The 21,807-nt window shown below is 40.9% G+C and overlaps 1 protein-coding gene across 1 annotated transcript; it reads left to right on the top strand.

Moving 5' to 3' along the window:
* The first annotated feature begins 2,668 nt into the window (after nucleotides 1-2,668).
* LOC126262251 (cytochrome P450 6k1-like) lies at nucleotides 2,669-17,556 on the top strand. The gene is made up of 2 exons (XM_049958737.1): nucleotides 2,669-3,700; nucleotides 17,271-17,556. The coding sequence occupies exons 1-2, from the start codon at nucleotides 3,400-3,402 to the stop codon at nucleotides 17,435-17,437; spliced, it is 468 nt and encodes a 155-aa protein (XP_049814694.1). The 5' UTR covers nucleotides 2,669-3,399; the 3' UTR covers nucleotides 17,438-17,556.
* Nucleotides 17,557-21,807: the final 4,251 nt, after the last annotated feature.

Here is a 21,807-nt window from a genome sequence, read left to right as displayed (position 1 = left end):
ATATGTCGACCCTGACAAAGGAGAGGCAGTGGAGAATGGGCAGCAGAAAGGAGCCGGCAGCACCGACAGTAAGTTCCTCTTCTTCTTTTCCCCGTTAGCGTTTACCTACACTCAGTGCCCTCCCTTCTTGAGGGCGTTGTTCTTTTTGTTCCTTTGTCCCGATCGGTGTAGCGTCGGCACATGTATTTACGGATTTGGAGTGGTTACCATACGCCCCTCCTGTCACCACCCCATTACCCCTCCAGGACGAAATATTTACGCCTCAACTGTCTGTTTGTAGCGCTATTCATCTGAAAGTGAGCAAAATTTTCGAAATATTTGCGAACCGTATAATTGAGGCGGGAATTGGGTACCAGCCCGTTATTCACCTACAGGAATGTGGAAAACGGCCTAACAACCAGATCCAGGCTCCCTGGTTCACCAACCCTCGTCATTAATCCGATGTATGGGGAGACTTTCTAGAAAAATGTAGGTCGTCCTTTAAGGGAAACCACATACAGAGTATTAGCGTTGACGCATTCTTGAGTACTGCTCGTACGTTTGGGATCCCACCAGGATGGATTAAAAGAAGAAATCTAAGCTGTTCAGAGGTTGGCTCTTATTTTTGTTACCAGTAAGTTCAATGAACACGCAAGTATTACGGAAATGCCCTGAGAAATAGAATAGGAATCCTTGAAGGGAAGAAAAACGCTCTTTTTGCAGAACACTACGAGCAAATTTAAGGAATCGGAATTTGTGACAGACTGCAGAACGATTCTACTGCCGCCAACAGACATTTCGCACACGGCCCGAAAAGAAGAAATGAATAAAATAAGACCTCGTACGGAGGCAAATAGACAGTCGTTTTCCGTCGCTCAATTTTTTAGTAGAACGCGAAAGGAAAAGACAAGTATTTGTGAAAAGTATCCTCCGCCCTGCATCATAGGTAACTTGCAGAGTATGTAACTAGATGTAGAGAGAGAAAACCCTTTGCAATCAGACAGCTGGACCTGCCTCTTAGTGTCTCGCTGCCAACAATGCCAAATGACTACCTCATTCTTTATGGTTGAATACGGATTTTAAAGAAATTGTGTAAGTTTCAAGAGACTAATGCGAAATAATGAAACAATTGATACATCTACTACCTCGCTAGCAGCGGTAGCATGTCTGATTTGGTTAACTAAATATGTTGAAGAGTACAGTCTCAGACTCCAAATACACTCCTGGCTGTTTTGATACACAGTCTTCGACCCATACACAATACGTAACTCAATGATATTCCCATTCACATTTCGCGTTTTATTCTCTTAGGACTTTTAACATTCTTTTTATCTTTCTATAGAATTGTCGATAGAAGACATGGCAGCGCAGGCCTTCGTCTTCTTCGGTGCAGGCTTCGAGACTTCTTCAACAGCTTCACGCTTCACGAACTGGCGCTCAACCCCGACGTACAGAGCAAGCTACACGATGAAATTGACGCCGTGCTCGAGGAAAACGTCGGTGAAATTTCCTACGACACCATCGGCAAAATGACTTACCTCGACAAGGTTGTATCCGGTAAGGAAAATCAGTCTTCAGTTTCAGCTCCACTTTTAATCTCATTAAGAGCAGAACCTCTTATGTCAGGTTTCCATAGCAGTTGGCTTACTGTGCGAGCCTTCCACATCATGGACTGTCATCATTCACGTTAGGGGAGTCAATGGTTTCACCCACACACTTATACGATGGCGGAAGGAGGGAAGAAAGATCACTAATTAGAATTTTGCGAACATGGAAGTCCTCGGAGACTGAGCTTTAACTCCAACTGAAATGCTTGAAGAAGGGTTTCACCTTTGTTCTTGATTGAGGGAGCATCCTGGTCCCAAATTAAACGGATTAAAAGAAACAACAGATACTGATTTCAGTAAACTGCCGAGATTTTCGAATTTACTGCCTAATTAATGTAACGAAACTTATGTTTATGATTCAGACTGTGCTCGACCAATCTAAGAAAGTCAGATAAAGAAATTCCCGAATTTGGTTTTGAATCAAACTGTGTTCGTGCCATCTAAGAAAATCAGCTAAAGAAGGTGCCGAAATATTGCTTAAAATGACAGTAACTCGCGTACCAATCCGAAAGTATAGAGACTCTTGCGGACAGATATTTGTACCCTACCTCTATTCATAGATTCGCACAGCTCCCGTAGCCATAACAAAGAGTACCGACTACAAAAAACCGAGCTTTTCAAAAATTTACGTTTTACAGGAAAGAGGAAGAAGGTTGTAAATTGTTGTATGTAGTCCTGTTCTCGATTATATTTCAATGGGCGTACATAAAACACTACTACAATGTACTACATTACCTTCCCCTCTACCTACAAAGAATTTTTTTCTAAGTACAGTTCCCGCATTCAAACGAAATTTTTGTCAGAAAATTTGACTGGGTTAGGACAGAACGGCAAGAATGCTGCGGTAATTATACTTTATTAACATCATGGTATCACAGCGTACTTCAGAAGGAAATGTTAATGTACATTAAAGGTCCAGAGAACTAAAGAAATCGAAATTTCATTGATCTTCTCCACCAACGTTTTCAAATTAAATCATGTACAGGTACGGCACATCTTATTCCTCTCCACAGGAAAAGCTGTCAACTGCGTCAAGACTAGTTAAGTAGAACTGTTTACTCCATCTGCGATTGTAGAAGTAACGTGCTGGCCGTTTCCACCTTTTTCCCGCCATGGTGTAACGATCAGCTCTCAAGTGTACTGTGCTACCATTAGGAAACTGAAGAAACGACTTCAGCGCGCCGTCGCCGCAAAAATGGAAACGAACTTCTCCTTCTCCAAGACAACGCAAGGCCTCACACAAGTCTGCACAGACGAGAGCTCAAATTATCATTGGACCATCCTCTCTCATGCACCCTACAGCCCGGATCTCGTACCTTCTGACTCCCAATGAAGGACGCACGCACTGAAGCAGCAGATGGACGGTGGGGAGGTTACTGATGCAGCAAAACTTTCTCCCTGACGTCGACTATTACAGAGGTACCAAGCGGCTATACAAGCTCTCCCAGGAAGGTGGAGTAATGCCGTCGCACTGAACGGAGATTATGTTGAAACTTAAGGGTTCGTAGCGAGAAGTGTGGGGAATAATATGGTGTATTGGAATACTGATCAAAACCAACCTGATTTCAGAAAAAAATGTGTTGCATTAGTTATTGAACGCCCCTCATACTTGATGACAATGATAAGCAATGACTGCCACCAACAATTGGGAGGAATTCGTAAGTCTCTCTCGCCAACGCGACACTGAATTTTAAGGCTAGAGCTCTCGGATATTTCTCTGGACGCACAGGCCGGTGGTACTCGAATCGTAAGTAGCCGACTCGAATACCGCCCTGATACAGTTCCCCACCACTTTCTCATTTCATATCAGCACATGTCTCGCTTTCAATATATTTTTCTTTCTTTTTCCGTTTCCGTTCCAGAGTCTCTCAGGAAATACCCACCAGCACCAGTGCTGAACAGAGAATACAACCAAGACTACAAGATACCAGACAGCGACGTTGTTCTGGAAAAGGGAACTCCAGTAGTGCTGTCTGTGCTGGGCCTCCACCACGATCCCACGCATTTCCCTGACCCCGATCGCTTCGACCCTGAGATGTTCTCCGAAGAGGCCAAAGCTAAGCGACACCCCTATGTCTACCTGCCTTTCGGGGAGGGACCACGCATTTGCATAGGTGAGTACGTTGTTGGCTGATGCCTGCGTTAAGTTACATTGTCACCTCATGGTAGCACAGATTGCCAGAGTGACCGCTTTTTACAGATTTTCGTATTGTCCGTCCTGTATTGTAGTGTTTTCTAATGTCGTTCATGGTCATAGAAGAGATGCGATATACTACATGTGGACTGTCTCAGTAAAACTTTCATTGCTGTACACACCGTTTTCTGAGCTACCCTTCCATCTTCATCCGTACTCTGCAAACCTCTGAAGTGCAAGGTCCACGGTACACTGTACCAGTTTATAGAGCTTTTTCCTGTTTCATCCACGTACAGAGCGAGGTAAGAATGACTGCTTAAACGTCTCTCAGCGCGATGTAAATTAGTCTAATCCTACATGAATCCTACAGGAGCAGTTCGTAGGTAATTGTGTTTTTTTCCGAGACTGATCACTTGAAGTTGTTTCTTGAAACTTAACAAGTGATCCTTCATGGTATAGTTTGCGTGTGTCTTTAGGCGCTCGGTAATTGTGTTTTTTTCCGAGACTGATCACTTGAAGTTGTTTCTTGAAACTTAACAAGTGATCCTTCATGGTATAGTTTGCGTGTGTCTTTAGGCGCTCGCCAGTTTAGTTCTTTCACCGTCTGCAGCTCGCTCTTTCATGGGTGAAACAAACCTGTTGCTATTCACGCTATCCTTCTTGGCATATGTTCGGTATAATCTGCTGCACCTACTTGGTACAGGTCGCAAACACTTTATTAATATTCTACAGCGATAACACAAATGATTAGTAATAAATCTCTTTTGTAGACTGATTGCTTTCTACCAACGACCCCCGTCGGAGGTTCGAGTCCTCCCTTGGGCATGAGTGTGTGTGTTGCCCTTAGCGTAAGTTGGTTTAAGTTAGATTAAATAATTCCTAGGCTTAGGGACTGATGACGTCAGCGGTTTGTTCCCATAAGACCTTACCACAAATTTCCAAATTTCTTCCAACGAGCCACAGACTGCCATCTGCTTTACCTAAGACTGAGCCTCTGTCATTATCCCATTTCATACGCCTAGAAATTCTTACACCCATACAGTGCTATGAATGACCAATTCCAGCTATGACTCACTGATATTGTGGACCTATGATACCATTTTTTTCGTTTTCTGATGTGCACAATGTTACATTTCTGAACATTTAAAGCAAGCTACCAACTAGTCATTGCACCACTTGAAAATCTTGCGAAGATCTGACTGAATATGCGTGCAAATTTTTCAGAGATTATTCCATTATGTGTAATTGCATTATATATGAAAAGTCTGAGGTTATTGTTAATACTTCCTGCAAAGTAATTAATATACATCATGAACAATTTCATGTTACTAGCGTTATATTTAGATGTTTCTGATAGACATAAGGCAAAATTGAGACAAGCCGTAATCCACAGATAAGATATTTAGTGTTGAGCGCTCCACCAGACTCCAGTGCGTATGAGACAGATCATAATGTCACTTGGACAACATGTTTATGAAAGTGTGACGTGAGACATCAACGCTCAAAGTTTACAGCCAGTGCAATGCTTCGCCAATCAACCATCTCATATTTTAGCTAGTCGCCAGCTCTAAACCTTCCTCAACAATTGCATACCAAGCGAGCAGTGCCCGGCATGCGTGAAGCAAGGTAAAAATTTTAAGTGGTTTGCTACGATGCTAAAAATGTATTTTTGTCACGCAAATACACTCCTGGAAATTGAAATAAGAACACCGTGAATTCATTGTCCCAGGAAGGGGAAACTTTATTGACACATTCCTGGGGTCAGATACATCACATGATCACACTGACAGAACCACAGGCACATAGACACAGGCAACAGAGCATGCACAATGTCGGCACTAGTACAGTGTATATCCACCTTTCGCAGCAATGCAGGCTGCTATTCTCCCATGGAGACGATCGTAGAGATGCTGGATGTAGTCCTGTGGAACGGCTTGCCATGCCATTTCCACCTGGCGCCTCAGTTGGACCAGCGTTCGTGCTGGACGTGCAGACCGCGTGAGACGACGCTTCATCCAGTCCCAAACATGCTCAATGGGGGACAGATCCGGAGATCAGGGTAGTTGACTTACACCTTCTAGAGCACGTTGGGTGGCACGGGATACATGCGGACGTGCATTGTCCTGTTGGAACAGCACGTTCCCTTGCCGGTCTAGGAATGGTAGAAGGATGGGTTCGATGACGGTTTGGATGTACCGTGCACTATTCAGTGTCCCCTCGACGATCACCAGTGGTGTACGGCCAGTGTAGGAGATCGCTCCCCACACCATGATGCCGGGTGTTGGCCCTGTGTGCCTCGGTCGTATGCAGTCCTGATTGTGGCGCTCACCTGCACGGCGCCAAACACGCATACGACCATCATTGGCACCAAGGCAGAAGCGACTCTCATCGCTGAAGACGACACGTCTCCATTCGTCCCTCCATTCACGCCTGTCGCGACACCACTGGAGGCGGGCTGCACGATGTTGGGGCGTGAGCGGAAGACGGCCTAACGGTGTGCGGGACCGTAGCCCAGCTTCATGGAGACGATTGCGAATGGTCCTCGCCGATACCCCAGGAGCAACAGTGTCCCTAATTTGCTGGGAAGTGGCGGTGCGGTCCCCTACGGCACTGCGTAGGATCCTACGGTCTTGGCGTGCATCCGTGCGTCGCTGCGGTCCGGTCCCAGGTCGACGGGCACGTGCACCTTCCGCCGACCACTGGCGACAACATCGATGTACTGTGGAGACCTCACGCCCCACGTGTTGAGCAATTCGGCGGTACGTCCACCCGGCCTCCCGCATGCCCACTATACGCCCTCGCTCAAAGTCCGTCAACTGCACATACGGTTCACGTCCACGCTGTCGCGGCATGCTACCAGTGTTAAAGACTGCGATGGGGCTCCGTATGCCACGGCAAACTGGCTGACACTGACGGCGGCGGTGCACAAATGCTGCGCAGCTAGCGCCATTCGACGGCCAACACCGCGGTTCCTGGTGTGTCCGCTGTGCCGTGCGTGTGATCATTGCTTGTACAGCCCTCTCGCAGTGTCCGGAGCAAGTATGGTGGGTCTGACACACCGGTGTCAATGTGTTCCTTTTTCCATTTCCAGGAGTGTAGTATCAAACCGTAGTGTCATTTACTGAATACTATATATCATATATTATGGCGAAGTTTCATTACGGTTGATACACTGATGGATTTATCTTTTCTGGTTGTCCCATTTAGATTGGTGTGTTCAGTGTCTGAATCGGCACTAAAAGCAGGATTATTAGCAACTGTACTACGTTCATATGAGGAAGTAAACACGCAAAGACCAAGGCAACGAATAATTTCACTTTTCGGTATATAATAAGGTTGGGTTGCTACCTAGTAAGTATGCAAACCGGACAAAAAAATCAGTCACCTCAGGGAGACATCCCGCTTGTACTATGTGACACTACCTCATGAGCTCTGATTCAGCCAGGCAGATCTACGACACCTATTTCTTTCAGCCTCCGATCAGTCACGAAATTTAAACCACAGTGGAAGTTAGTTGAATTTTTGCTCAAATGTGCTGCACAGTTCCTGTACTACCCCCGTCTACCGCATCACGCTACACTTCTGAGATCTAAGGGCAGAGTGAGCGCATAAAGGTAGCGGGAAAATAGTGTCTCCCACCGAGCGTGAACTGCTGATAAATGGTTTTGCCTCATTTCGTGCAGCTCACACACCGTTTCCTTCTTCATGACGGTTCTCAGCAGCATACTGCACGTGCAACAAAGGCGGTCCTGCAGCGTTTTCGATGGGAAGTGTTCGACCACCCACCATACAGCCTGAACTGATTTTCATCTCTTCGCTCACATGATCCTCTAGCTATGAGGACAGCCTTTTGGCACATACAACGAGCTACAAGTCAGCGTGGGCAATTGCCGGAAATCGCAGGCAGCAGCCTGCTATGACGAGGATATTGAAAATTCAGTACCACACTACGACAAAGGGCGGTGCGGCGGCTATGTAGAAAAGTAGCCGGAAGTTGTAGCTAAATGCTGCAAATAAAACAGTCTTGATTTTCGCTGTGGTTTATACTACGCTATCTATCTGAAGTTGGAAAAAAAATAGCCCACGTAACATGAGGGTAACTTCAAAGTAAGTGCACATCAATGACGTACTGGTGAAAGCCACAAGAAAATCAGCTATCTGGAAAGACAGACGTCTGTGCCTAAAGATATATCCTGATCTACCGCTTCCTTCTCGTAAACGTACAATCAAAGATATCTGAGGCTATACTGGAAGCCCCAGCTGAAATAGACGCGTCAAAATTCATATATTTGTGGTCCATAGCTGAGAGCCAACATTAGGCAAACATATACTTGCTCAGGAACCTGTAACTACATTGACTAGAAGTTCACACACAGAGGTCCGTGATACCATACTCTTTAAGGACGACGGAATTTAAGCAATTAAGGCTCATTAGGGTATTTAAGGCACGAAAAGCCTCTGCAGCTAGAAACAACACACATACATTTGAATTTCCTGCTAGATTATCTGAATACTCAACACTTAATTAGAGTAGATTAGATTAGATTAAGTATTCATTCCATAAACCCATAAAAGAGGGGATCCTCCTGGGTGTTGAACATGCCAGATAAACACATTACAACAATGTAATTAGAAAAACTTGAGTTTCATTAATTTGTAATTATCCTCAGTCAATAAACAGTAAAATTATGTACATGAATTAAATTTAAACTTCTAATATTTACAGGTCTAATATTTACATCTGCTTTCATTAAATCCATCATTTAGACATTTGCTAGTTTCTTGGCTATTACAACCAAGTATTGTCAAAAATTAAATTATTCATTTCAGTGATCCTCAGTTTAGAACAGTCAGATTATGTACAAGATTTAAAATTAAACTTCCACTGTTTACAGACTTAAGACTTACATCTGCTTTCCATACATCCATCATTGACACAGTAGGCAGTTACTTGGCTGTTACAACCAAGTATTGTCAAAAATTAAAGTATAATAAATTTTCATTAATATGGTCTACTGCACTTGTAGGGAAACTCGTGGGTGGAATAGAAGGAGTTGGCCACCAAAAATTCTTTTATATTATGTTTATATTATGTTTAAATTGTGCCGTGTCTAGTTTCAGACACGGCACAATTTAAACATCAACCAGCAACCTTTAAAAGTTTAGTTTCAAACTTTTAAAGGTTGCTGGTAACTTACTGAAAATATGCGTTGCTGAATACTGGACTCCTTTTTTCTGGGCAAGAGTAAGTGATTTTAAAACTTTATGTATATTGTTCTTATCCCTAGTATGGATACTGTGTACTAAGCAGTTACCGAGTGAGGTGGCGCAGTGGTTAGCAAACTGGACTCGCATTCGGGGAGGACGACGGTTCAATCCCGCGTCCAGCTACCCTGACTTAGATTTTCCGTGATTTCCCTAAATCGCTCCAGGCAAATGTCGGGATGGTTCCTTTGAAAGGGCATGGCCGACTTCCTTCCCCATCCTTCCCTACTCCCATGAGACCGATGACCTCGCTGTTTTTGTCTCTTCGCCAAAACAACCCAACCCAACCAAGCAGTTAGTTGGAAAGAGAGATGTATTATTTACAACAAGCTTCATTAAGGAATAAATATACTGAGAAACTGTGGTTAATATGCCCAATTCTTTGAATAGGTTTCGACATGATGTTCTTGGATTTACACTACTCATTACTCTTATTATACGCTTCTGTACTCTAAAAATTTTATCTCTGTTTGTGAAGTTACCCCAAAATATGATATCATATGATATAATGGAGTGAAAATAAGCAAAATATGCCAGTTTTTATGTCTGACATCATTCGCATTGCAAACACAGACTTGTTTAGGCGCTTTAGCAGTTCGTTAGTATGTTGCTCCCAACTGAATTTATTATTAAGTTGTAATCCCAAGAATTTTACACTCTCAACTTCTCCTATTTCCATGTCGTCATATTTTATACACACACCAGAAGGAAATCTCTTGGGAGCTCTGAACTGCATGTAGTGGGTCTTTTCAAAGTTTAATGACAGTGAATTGACTATGAACCACTTATTAATGTCAGTAAAAATTTGATTAGATGCCCTTTCTAAATTTATATTTGATTTACTATTTATTGCAATGTTTGTATCATCTTCAAATAAGACAAACTTGGCATCTGGTAATGTAACAGATGTCAGGTCATTAATATACACAAGAAACAGTAGTGGACCCAGTATGGAACCTTGGGGAACACCACATGTAATTTCTTTCCAGTCAGATGATGTCCCTTTGCTGAAGTGTTACGTAATGACACCCTTTGTTTTCTATTAGTAAGATGTGACTGAAACCAGCACTACCAGTGACGCCATAATATTTTAAAAGAATGCTGTGATTCACACAGTCAAACGTCTTTGACAGGTCACAGAATATGCCAGTTGCCTCTAATTTTTTGTCCAATGAATTAATGACATTTTCGCTGTAAGTGTAAATAGCTTTCTCAATATCAGAACCCTTCAGAAACCCAAACTGTGACTTTGACAGTATGTTATTTTCACTAAGGTACTTAAGTAGACACATGAACATAACCTTTTCAAATATTTATGAAAAAGCTGGCAAAAGTGAGATCGGCCGGTAATTTGATGGCATTTCTTTCTCCCCTTTCTTGTGGAGAGGTATAACTTCAGCATATTTAAGCCAGTCCAAAAAAGTTCCTGTGACAAGTGATTGATTACACTAATAACTTAAGATATGACTAAGCACACATGAACACTCTTTTATTAACTTTGTTGATATGTTATGATAACCACTAGAATGTTTTGATTTCAAGGACTTTATGATGGATTCTATTTCTTTGGGTGAAGTAAGTGTCAATTCCATTTTACTGAGTTTGCTTGTGTGCACTGGTCTCAGATATTCCATTGCAAAATTTACTGAACCTGACAACCCCATTCTATCAGTAACAGAGACAAAATACTTGTTTAAATGGTTTGCACCACAACATGCATTTGTTACCAGGGTTTCATTTATTTTTGCAGCTATTTGTACCTCCTCATTTCTGGTCCTACCTATCTCCAACTTAACTATGTCCCATATTGTTTTTATTTTATTGCTGGATGTATTTATCTTCTTCTCATAATGCAGGTGTTTAGATTTCTGGATAACCTTCTTCCATATTTTGTAGTAATTTTTTTAATGAGCTATAATGCTAGTATCAAAGGTGTCCCTACGTATCAGATAGAGTTTCCTTTCTGTCTCACATTATCATATGATAATGACGACGATTGATACATATGGAGATACTTTGCAGTTTTTTCTGCTCGTTTTCTACGTCAGTAAGATGTTAGTAATCTTCGTGAAGACGGCGTTCTCCGTCAAATGTTTGCCCTTACGGGAACCTGAATCGGGCCACGCTTGAGAACACACAAGACACGCGCCCCAGCCTTTAGGAGACTCAGGTTTAGGCAGTCCGACCGCTTTCAGCAGCCTCCCCAAAGACGTGAAGATGTATACAGTTAGGTTGGCTCTAGAACGTAGATCCTGCTTCGACAGTCGACTGCTTCCTTTGAGTGTCGAGGTTTTAAACGGCAACGAAAGCTAATTTGTTTGATCATCTGCAGACACCACGTGTCTTCCGTAGTTAGTACAGTCGACCTCCATGCTACAAATGGTTCAAATGGCTCCAAGCATTGTGGGACTTAACATCTGAGGTCATCAGTCCCCTAGACATAGAACTACTTAAACGTAAATAACATAAGGACATCACACACATACATGCCCGAAGCAGGATTCGAGCTTGCGACTGTAGCAGCAGCGCGGTTCCGGACTGAAGCGCCTAAAACCGCTCGGCCACAGCGGCCGGCACCTCCATGCCACATGGACCTATAGCCTAGGTGTCATGTTGCAGTTATTCACCGTACCTGAGTGCCTAAGGCCTCAGACTTTCAGGAAAGGCTGCCGGTTTTGTCGAGCAAAGCCATTTGTAACACTATCACAACAAAACGGCGAATGAATGTGTACTGGATGCAGATTGCTGAACTCACTCACAGTATATATTTCTCATTATTGATAAAACAAGAAACTGAATGACGGCAGGTATACTGACGTACTCACCTCTTTGCACGTATAAATATATACCACTGTAATAAGATACGAGACAATTTCAACAAGCTTTCTAATACGAGACGAGAAGTACGGTCCTTAAAAGAAGAACCACAACTCGAAACGTTGCTGAAGGGCGGCAAGGAAGGAGATAAGGACATTACCGTTTTCCTTTGCCATGGTGTGCAAAAGTCAGTTAGGGAGTGTCAAATTCCAAAAAACGTTGTTCACAATAGCTTTCAAATTTTTTGGTGAATCTTGCAAAACGAAATGTCGGCAAGATGACCGCTTTCTAGAACGACTGAGAATCGATGATAAATTTTTTTACCATAAATCGCTACCGATTAACAGTAATTCCTATTAAATAACATTTACCGCGTGTAACTTGAGTAGAAATAACGGTCAAGTTTATTAAATTCAGTGAAGTGAATTCTTTTTTATTCATGGATAAAGTTGGTAGAAACGTTAAAATGGCTACACCGTTTGGGGTAGAGTCAGACACAGACAGTGACGAGCAAAATATGGCGAGTCACGAAACTCAAAATAATGAATTATCGGTGGTTGAAAATGAGCCTACGACCGAACATGCTGAAGAACCCACCCAGAGCGAATCAGTACCTACTAATTTCGCTGAACAGTTCACATTTTTCAGAGAACAGGTGCAAGGTTTACATCGCTCTGTTCGTGAACAAAATCCACACATTAAAGAAGTTCACAAAAATGTAACAGACAGTTTAGATGCAAAACTACAAAATGTAACTGACAATTTACTGGCATAACTACAAAATGTGACTATCAATTTATATGCAAAACTGCAAACTGCAGCCACTGAAATCAAAACTAATATGACTGTTAGTTTAAACGCAAAACTTCAAAATGTGACTGACAGTTTAAATAGAAAACTTCAAATAGTAGCCACTGAAGTTCAAAATAATGTAACCACATTAGTAAACGAAAATTTGAACGCCATAGCCCATCGGATACAAGAAAATAATGCCACACAAATTCGTGACGACCTTGATAGAAAATTCAGTAAAATTAAAACTAGCTTCAAAAATACTACTGATGACTTTGACGAAATGCGAAAAACCATACAAGCACTAGCCCGAAGCTGTCGATGTAACCAAGCAGGCCGCGAAAGTTAATGCAGCGCAAAGTACATTAGAAAATTCTGTGCAGCAAATAGCTGCACAGGTATAGACACCCGCTATCGAAGAGGAGAAATCTGTAGAAGCGAAGTTTGTAGATAAAGGCAATCAGTTTACTCTTGACTCTGTAAACTGGTTGAACATGACAGACGACCAATTTCAAGAATGTTTACGGAACGAACTGCCTGTAACGATAAAGAATGCTACAAACGAAGCTTTGTATGCAGCAAACATGTTAGGTGAAAACACCGAACAGGTTTCTGAATGGAAACACACTTACACAAGAGGTAGACACGTTAAAAAGGAGCTTGCAGCAATAAAAAACGCAGCAGGTGAGTGATTTACGTGTCAGTAAGTTGCCAGAGACGCAGACTGTGACATATCGAGCAGCGACATCAATCAGCTGTTCGGAAACGATGCCCATTCCGCAACTCGTTCACATAGCTTGTGAACAGCGGGGTGGCCAGTTCTCTGTCTGACATACTTGTGGAAGAGAGTTTACTAAAATACAGACAATTTCGAAGTTTTACACCGGATCGCATAATGCCACACCCTGTCATTGAGTGATAAACAGAAAATACAGTTTGTCACTACACATATTCAAAGTGATGGAGCCTTATGGGCAAGTGAAGTAATAGATTATTGTAACACTTTGAGGAATTCGAGAATACTTTTCTAAACAAGTATTGGTCATGTAACAGAAATCTACAATTTTTTTTAGATACCAAAGTTACGATGATATATATATATATATATATATATATATATATATATATATATATATATATATATACATTTGTAAATACATAAATCAGTTCTGTAATAAGGGAGCCATTTTAATGGTGGTTTTAAATTATTATTTATTTGATTTTTATTATTAAATTTTATATTATTCTGTCTTTTAATATGTCTGAACTCAAATGCAAGACTGAATCAAATTACAATTATCTTAGCCAAATGAGTCGTCAACTAAAGCAAGAAAATTACGTACTTCGAAAAATCTTGTAAAAATATTCTTTTATATTGAAATTAGAATTTAATTACCACCATATTTTTTAACTAGGCTCCTCACTGGGAATAATTTTTGGACGTGATTAACGCCTAAAGGCTATCGGACTTCGTTTTGTGAAAAGTGAAATTTTGGATGCAGGTTCTATTCTGAAAGCAAACCAAACGTATTACACTGATTGGTGCCGTTAATACGCGATCATTCACTAACAGACATTCCCATACAAAGTAATTCAAGAAAAAAGCTGAGGAAAAAAGTATGATTAGTCGTAATATCAAACACAATGAACGTAAATAGTCATTTTTATGCAAAATGAGCACAAATAACAAAATCTCTACGTAACATGGACCAAGCAATACATCTTATAACCGTAACAGACAATGGCTGGCCAGGAAGAGGGAGAACAAAAGAGCTGCGAGTCCTTGTTCGCTTAAATTGCATAGATAATTCAATTACAGAGATATTAGTTTCATTATAATTGTAATGACTATTGTCAGCGATAAAATCATCTCAGAGCTACTGCCCGAAAACACACAGTCACGAAATCCGTTAACACTTGGCGAAACTACAGAACTATGAGTTTCTTGAATCAGCAGGCCTGGAACCTCGGAATGACTTCGCTCAATATATCTCACCCAGTGGAATATGATGAGCTAATCATACGCCAAGAATACTTCTCGTATAAACCTTATGCTTCAACGACATTCAACAAAAGCGATGAAATTAGGATTGTCATCCAGTACCAGGACGCTTTAACTCTTCCATATAAGAGTTTCATATATTTGGATGGATGATTTAAGAAAAAGGATGGTAATCATGCAGTGAGACCAAATGTTACACGCAATGCTTGGCTTTCCTGTTCCAAGAATATGAACTTAAAATATACGATGTAATATTGCTTTTAAATTCACAGTATCTTGTTATTGTCTGAAATTTCTTAATTGTGTTCTTATTTCTAAAAATAAAAGAACTGTTTGAATTTTTATTTTACTTTGAATTGCAAAACTGGTTACAGCTGCTGCAGAGGTATAGTTTCCCTTATACTAATATTATTACCAGTGAAATTCCACCCTAAATGGAGGATTTTAATTTATAGTTTGAACTGAGTGGCTCTACACATTTTCCTCCTCAAGCAGGTAAAATAATTTAATAATAGAATGAAAAGGATGACGCTAAATAAATGTTCAACGGAAACAGCTGCAACAAAATGAACTGAGTGGAACTCACACTTAGAACTAGTATGACTTGGACAGCTAGCTTAAAAACTAATCTATTTAAACACGGACTCTCACATTCAAACACACACATCAGGTGCAAACGCGAGAAATTCGGCAAACTATTTTTTTCCTTCATTTAAGATTTTTTAACTTTCTTGATGATTTTAGTCCATTTTGTAATCTTTATATATTATTATTTAGTAATCTTTATATATTTTAACATTTTTATAATTTAAAAATTTTTCTTCCAGGGCATGTTGCTGTATTTTCATGCACAGATATTACGCTACATGTTGAGCAAAATTAAAAATAAACAGAATATACTGTATTTATACATGGGCATACATATTAACGCAGACATCTACACTCAAACGCAGTCACAAGCGTACACACACACACACACACACACACACACACACACGCACACGCACACGCACACGCACACACCACTCTCTCTCATTCACACCGTCGGAATCCCCCACCCCTTCTCGCGCTTCAAGTAAGTAGTGTGACTACTGGAGGGTTTCGAACCCGTCATCATTAATGGCTCTTTTAGCGTCATGAGGTGCCAATCCGACTTCAGATTGCAGCACAATGTACATCCCTTGGCCTCTCGTTGAATACCAGTTTTCTGTACCAAATGTGGAGGTTACGGCGGAGCACCGAGAGCACCACCGTACGGGCAGTGCAAGTAGACTTAGACCACGAGGACACATGATGCTGCACGTCGCCCACCCTTAGTCCGCGTACCGAGCGAGGTGGCGCAGTGGTTAGCACACTGGACTCGCATTCGAGAGGACGACGGTTCAATCCCGTCTCCGGCCATCCTGATTTAGGTTTTCCGTGATTTCCCTAAATCGTTTCAGGCAAATGCCGGGATGGTTCCTTTGAAAGGGCACGGCCGGGTTTCCTTCCCCATCCTTCCCTAACCCGAGCTTGCGCTCCGTCTCTAATGACCTCGTTGTCGACGGGACGTTAAACACCACTAACCTAACCTAACCTAACCTTAGTCCGCTTCTGGGTGACACCATCTATTATATGAATACATTTTGTATCTTACACCACAAACTCCACAATCGTCAATCATCTGCCTCATCTTTCATTGAGCCGATAACTTTGTTCCGAGGAAAAATACCGTAAGAATTATCAACTGCATTCCCGATGTGCTTAATTCATTACCGTGACACCTAATTACTTCGTATGGATCACAGTTCTTCACCCAATAGATGAAGCTATCCATATAAAGTAATCTTGGTTCCTCAAAATGAGTTTCAGAAAACTCATAGTGGAAGCGGAACATGTGGAGTTGGAGATATCCAGTACACCCATACTCAAATAGATTGGTTTCGTAAAATCTACTGATATCTTCGACATCTCCACAGTGACAAAGTTCTCATTGAAAAATAGTGACCTACTTAAAATTTGGTCTGGCTATGCAATTTCTTACGCTCCAATGCCCGTCCCATTGGGTCCTAATGAAAATATCGCGTTCATTTCTTACATTCTATATGGTTTTACAGAAAATCAAATTATTCGTCAAGGTTCGCAGGAGAGCTTCTGTAAAGTTTGGAAAGTAGGAGACGAGATACTGGCAGAAGTAAAGCTGTGACGACGGGGCGTGAGTCGTGCTTGGGTAGCTCAGTTGGTAGAGCACTTGCCCGCGAAAGGCAAAGGTCCCGAGTTCGAGTCTCGGTCCAGCACGCAGTTTTAATCTGCCAGGAAGTTTTACAAAAATCATTTTCGAAATCGCTATTCCCCCCCCCCCCCACTTCTCCATATTTATTTCAATATACTCCTTCAACTAGGGGGACTGACTGAAGTAGATAGCCCGGGTGATTGTACATAGCTCCATACCTAAGCTGAGACACTGCTGGAGATTACGATAATGAATTACATACCTCTGCTTGTGTCCAACAGTGATCATCAGTTTAGGGATAGTGGTTCCTCGCAATACCTGTTGTCTGGACATAACCGGAAGTCGCTTGTCATTTCATGCAAACTAACGGGGTATATGAGGCCTGCCTCCACAACATACAGAATATGTTGATTTAGAATCACTCGACCCAACTATATAATTTGATCTGTATATATGTTTCAGGTATGAGGATGGGCCTGTTACAATCCAAAGTGGGTCTCGTGAACATCCTGTCGAAGCATAGTGTACGAACCACTCAGAAGACAGTAACAAACCTGGATTACCACCCTAGGTCCATAATCCTCTTGTCTAAAAGTGGAATCCATCTTCAGTTTGTAAAGCGTTTCTAGGAGGACAACAATGAAGAACAATCTTCAGGAGCAGAGTGATCAGTATTGATGCCTGGAGTTGTAATTACTAGGTTTTGTGTTGTCTATGCAATTAAGCATTCTGAGACGTAGACAATCCTTTCGCAACGGCTTTATACATTGTACTTGTGCACTTATTTTAAATAAATAAACTACTTTCTGTGATGCGGGTATTAGTAGTTATTTCACTTAAACAATCTAGCAATGATTGCTACTTTCTCAAAAAGTAAACTCACAGTGGCCATCTAATGGCTACTTAATGCAACTGGCTCCCGGTTGAGTGCCTATTCCATAGATGTCAGTAGCGATGTTGAGATGGTTCTATGCTATAGAAATGATACATCAAAAGGACAGAGATGTATGCTTTCGTAAAAAACCATTTTGAGGTAAATTAGTAAAAAGATATTTAGACAAATGAAAGAATCTGAATAACGGAACTGTTGTCTAAAATGTCTAGTATCTGAAGTTAGTATTTTCATACTTCCAGGAAGCAATAACATTTCTGATGTGCTCCGTATCCTCCATGCTAAACGTTTCTTTTACTAATGTTACAGGCATACTGTAAATTTATACTTTATATAATTCGTTTTAAAAAATCTGTTACTACTTATACAACTAATTTTACTGCAGAGTGGCAAATGGCACCATCACCAGCAATGCCCCACGGGATGAAATACAATAAATAAACAATACTGACAAATTGACACAGTATGCCTCGGAAATGGACGAAGTCCACCACTTTCCATTATGGCAGTAGAAACGGCATAAAAATTACACTGTGTACCATACGTGGCACAGATTCTATCTTGCTGTGAATTGTCTTTGTGTACGTCAAGCTAGTGCCTCTTGCATTAATCTACACAAGCAGCATGAAGGGTAGGATCTTACATTACCTTTAAAATAGATCACAGGATTGATTAAACACTCATTCATCAGCTTCTGTCTTGTTATGGCGAGAGATTAGATTCACCAGTAGACTGTTTTCTGGCTATTACGTAATGGGATTTCAATACTACTAATGATCCTTTAAAACCTAGACTGAACAACAAATTAGTTTGTTGCAGAGATTTTATAGCATCTCCAACACTGCAACAGTATGTAAGGCATGCAATAAATTTTAATTCTGATTTGCTCTAGATCTTTCTGAGCTTGTAGTTAACATTACTTTCACCGGATCAGAAATTGTGACATACGTCCTACATGAGAAGGAAAGTGCATGGGGACAGATGGTGATGCTAAGGGCCCAGTTGAAAGTGAGCGAGATACAGTTGAATGAAATGAATAGCCTGCTTAACGTAGGGCAAACTGAGAAATCTGTAAGGAGGTCTAGAAAGTAGAATAGCCACTGCTAAGCTCCCAGTTTGAAGAAAGCAAAGTAGTACAAGAATCAAAATAACCCTAGCAAGAAAACAAGTTTGACATTAAATGCAGAACAGATGAGATATCATTCGCAACTGTTGATGTGGAACTACGATCAATAGCTTACGAATACAATTCAGTTGTGATCATGTGTGCCGAGGATTATTATAAGAGTTTCGTCTTAGAAAATTATGTTTATTATATGGGAAAAGATAAATCAGCAAAATCTCAGGAGAGAATACGAAAGTTGTTTATGAAATCTTTTATTTCTGTAGGTGATAAAGAGATCAGTAGATCCACAGATCTCAGAGGTATCCCCTTAAAACTCACAACCCCTACGGGTAGGCCAATCATCAGTTCAAGAGATACCAAGGTTCAAACTCTCTCAGCTGCTTAACATTATCTGACAATATTATACATTTTAAGCATCTTACAAATTATATTGCTCAGAGTATACACAAATGTATTAAAGCAATGTTGTTTTTATTAAGAAATGTGAAAAATTAAAACAATAGCAAAAGGTAAAGTATGTTATGATACTTCCATCACAAGACCGCTAATAAAGATTCAGTAGCCAAAAAGGAAAAAAAAATGTGAATAGCATCACAATCTCAAAATATACCAGCATACTGTCCGTTCCAATTAAATATCTTACTTATTACGAATATGCAGTACGAGCATCACCTTCTACGCCATAGGATGTATACAAATGAAAGGAATAAAACTGTCCAGCAACATTATCCAGAGTGAAACAAATTTTACAAACTGTTTCAAAAAGTTATCGAGTTATATTCAAGCTTGACCTGAATGTGGAATCTGATCAACTCAAATTGCAAAGAACAAATGTAAAAAGAAAAGTGGGTGCTGATTGAACAGAAAAACTAGTCAAGAACAAATAATAAGTAAATAGAGCAATTCAACATCTGTTCTTGTGATTGTACAACATGCTGTATCCACAGTAATTACAATACACTGCAGTAACTCTGTTTTTAATCATAAGTTATGTGCAGAGATTTACATGAGGTACGATAAGAAATTACTCAAGGCTGCAAACAGATTTTATATCCCATGGAGCTATAATTTCTTAATATCACCTATGTTGTCATGAAGTAATAAACAAATATAACCTTATCTTCAGAAAGAAAGAATATGGATTATTGGAAAGGCATTTACAATTTAACGTAAAAATGTGTAGTTGCATTATTATCGTTACCTTTCGGTCCCGTCTAATGATTCAGTTAATGGAGCAGTAAGAGGGAGGAGAAATGCTCAGAAGCACAAACTATGAGGAAAACTCGCCACGATTAGAAAGTAGTGGTAGATTCTAGAGATATGGTATACAGGTTTGAGAGAAACAGCCACCTGTACTGCATAAAAGTATGGTCACAAGTGGACTACTCATACATGGCAACTCCATGACACAAAGGCAATGGTCCGATCAACAAGGACCAATGACGGTGGTCATGTTCAGTACTAACGTAGTAATGCAGTTTTCAGGGAACTGTGCCGATTTTGTGGGTGGAAGGAAACAAGAGTTGTGTGTGAATGTTTGGGCGCTATACGTGGAAAGCTGAAGGGGTATGCGACAAAGTTTAGATTTTTGGAGAAGAGACGAAAGGGAAGTCGGAGATTTGCACCTGGCTGATAGGACGGATAGATTTATGTACATATTTCTTGGATCTGCCAGCGAGAGTCGCCAATAGTTACCTTCAGAGAAGATTTGTGGTGTATGAAGATTAAGAGAAAGAGGTTTGTCTCGGTAGTGGCCGAGTCTAGGTGGTGAATGTCAACACGATTGGAAATTTCTGGTGCATTTCATACATATTTACAAAGGTACATCTATGAAACGTCTGAAGCTTAGGAGCTTAATTTACTGGTGAAATATTTACGTAGGCGAGTGCAGGCGGTTTCAGAATGAAATGTGTTGAGCGTCATATACAAGATCTTCTGAGTTTTGAAATATGTAAAGTGCGCAAGTGCAAGCGGCATTGGCAGTGATACGAATGAGTAAGGTAAGGCATTTGTAGGAGCGAGTTGTAGTGGAACGATGTGATCCCTAGGTCTGACCTGTTAGCAAATGCAGTTAGTTCTTTGTTTTCTTTTTACTTTGAGTTTCCACGGTAGTATGCCACAACGTATTACTCCTAAATGTATTAGTGTTCCAGTAACTTGCACGAGATGGTTGTCTTAGGTGACAATTATTGAACTATATGAAAAAAGACGTAAATTAGTTACAAATTACGACGAGCACACACTTTATTTAACATGTAAAGGACACTAGAGATATTCTGATTTAGGTTATAATATGTTCGACATGCCTGCCATCATTGGCGATGATGTGGCGCAGGCGAATAGCAAAATTCTGCATCACCTGCTGAAGTGTTGGAACATCGATGTTGTCGATGACCTGAATGGCTTTTTTTTTTTAGATCAGAATTGGTTTTGGGATTGTTGCTGTATGACTTATCTTTAGTATAGCATCTCAAAAAGGAGTCGTATGTGTTCAGATCCAGAGAATATGGTGGCCAGTTGAGGCCCATACCACTGGCCACTGGGTACCCCAGAGTCAGAATGCGGTCCCCCAAAGTGCTCCTCCAGTACATCAAACACTCTCCTGCTTCGATGGGGTCAAGGTCCGTCTTACATGAACCACATCTTGTCGAAATCAGGTTATATTTGGATAATGGGGATGAAATCATCTTCGAAAACCGTCGCGTACTGTTCGGTAGTCACTTCTCCATCGCGAAATGCGGATTCTCAGTCCCCAAAAGCACCAAGTTTGCTTATTGACAAACCCATCCAAATGAAAAAGGGCTTCGTCGCCAAACCATGGACATACGCATACTAATTCCGATTATGCCCCACGGCCAACCATGCAGTTTGAACGTCCTAACGCATACCTCTGAAAATTTGTGACGACTTTATTCCATATAGATCAGTAATTGTCACATTGTATATGGTGTGGTGGAAGTTAGGAAGGCGAAATCAGCAGG

Source organism: Schistocerca nitens, chromosome 6 (genome assembly GCF_023898315.1).
Source record: "Schistocerca nitens isolate TAMUIC-IGC-003100 chromosome 6, iqSchNite1.1, whole genome shotgun sequence".
In the NCBI taxonomy this organism is placed as follows: Eukaryota; Metazoa; Arthropoda; class Insecta; order Orthoptera; family Acrididae; genus Schistocerca; species Schistocerca nitens.
The sequence above is the reverse complement of the archived record's forward strand: the minus strand, read 5'-3'. Positions and strand labels throughout refer to the sequence as shown.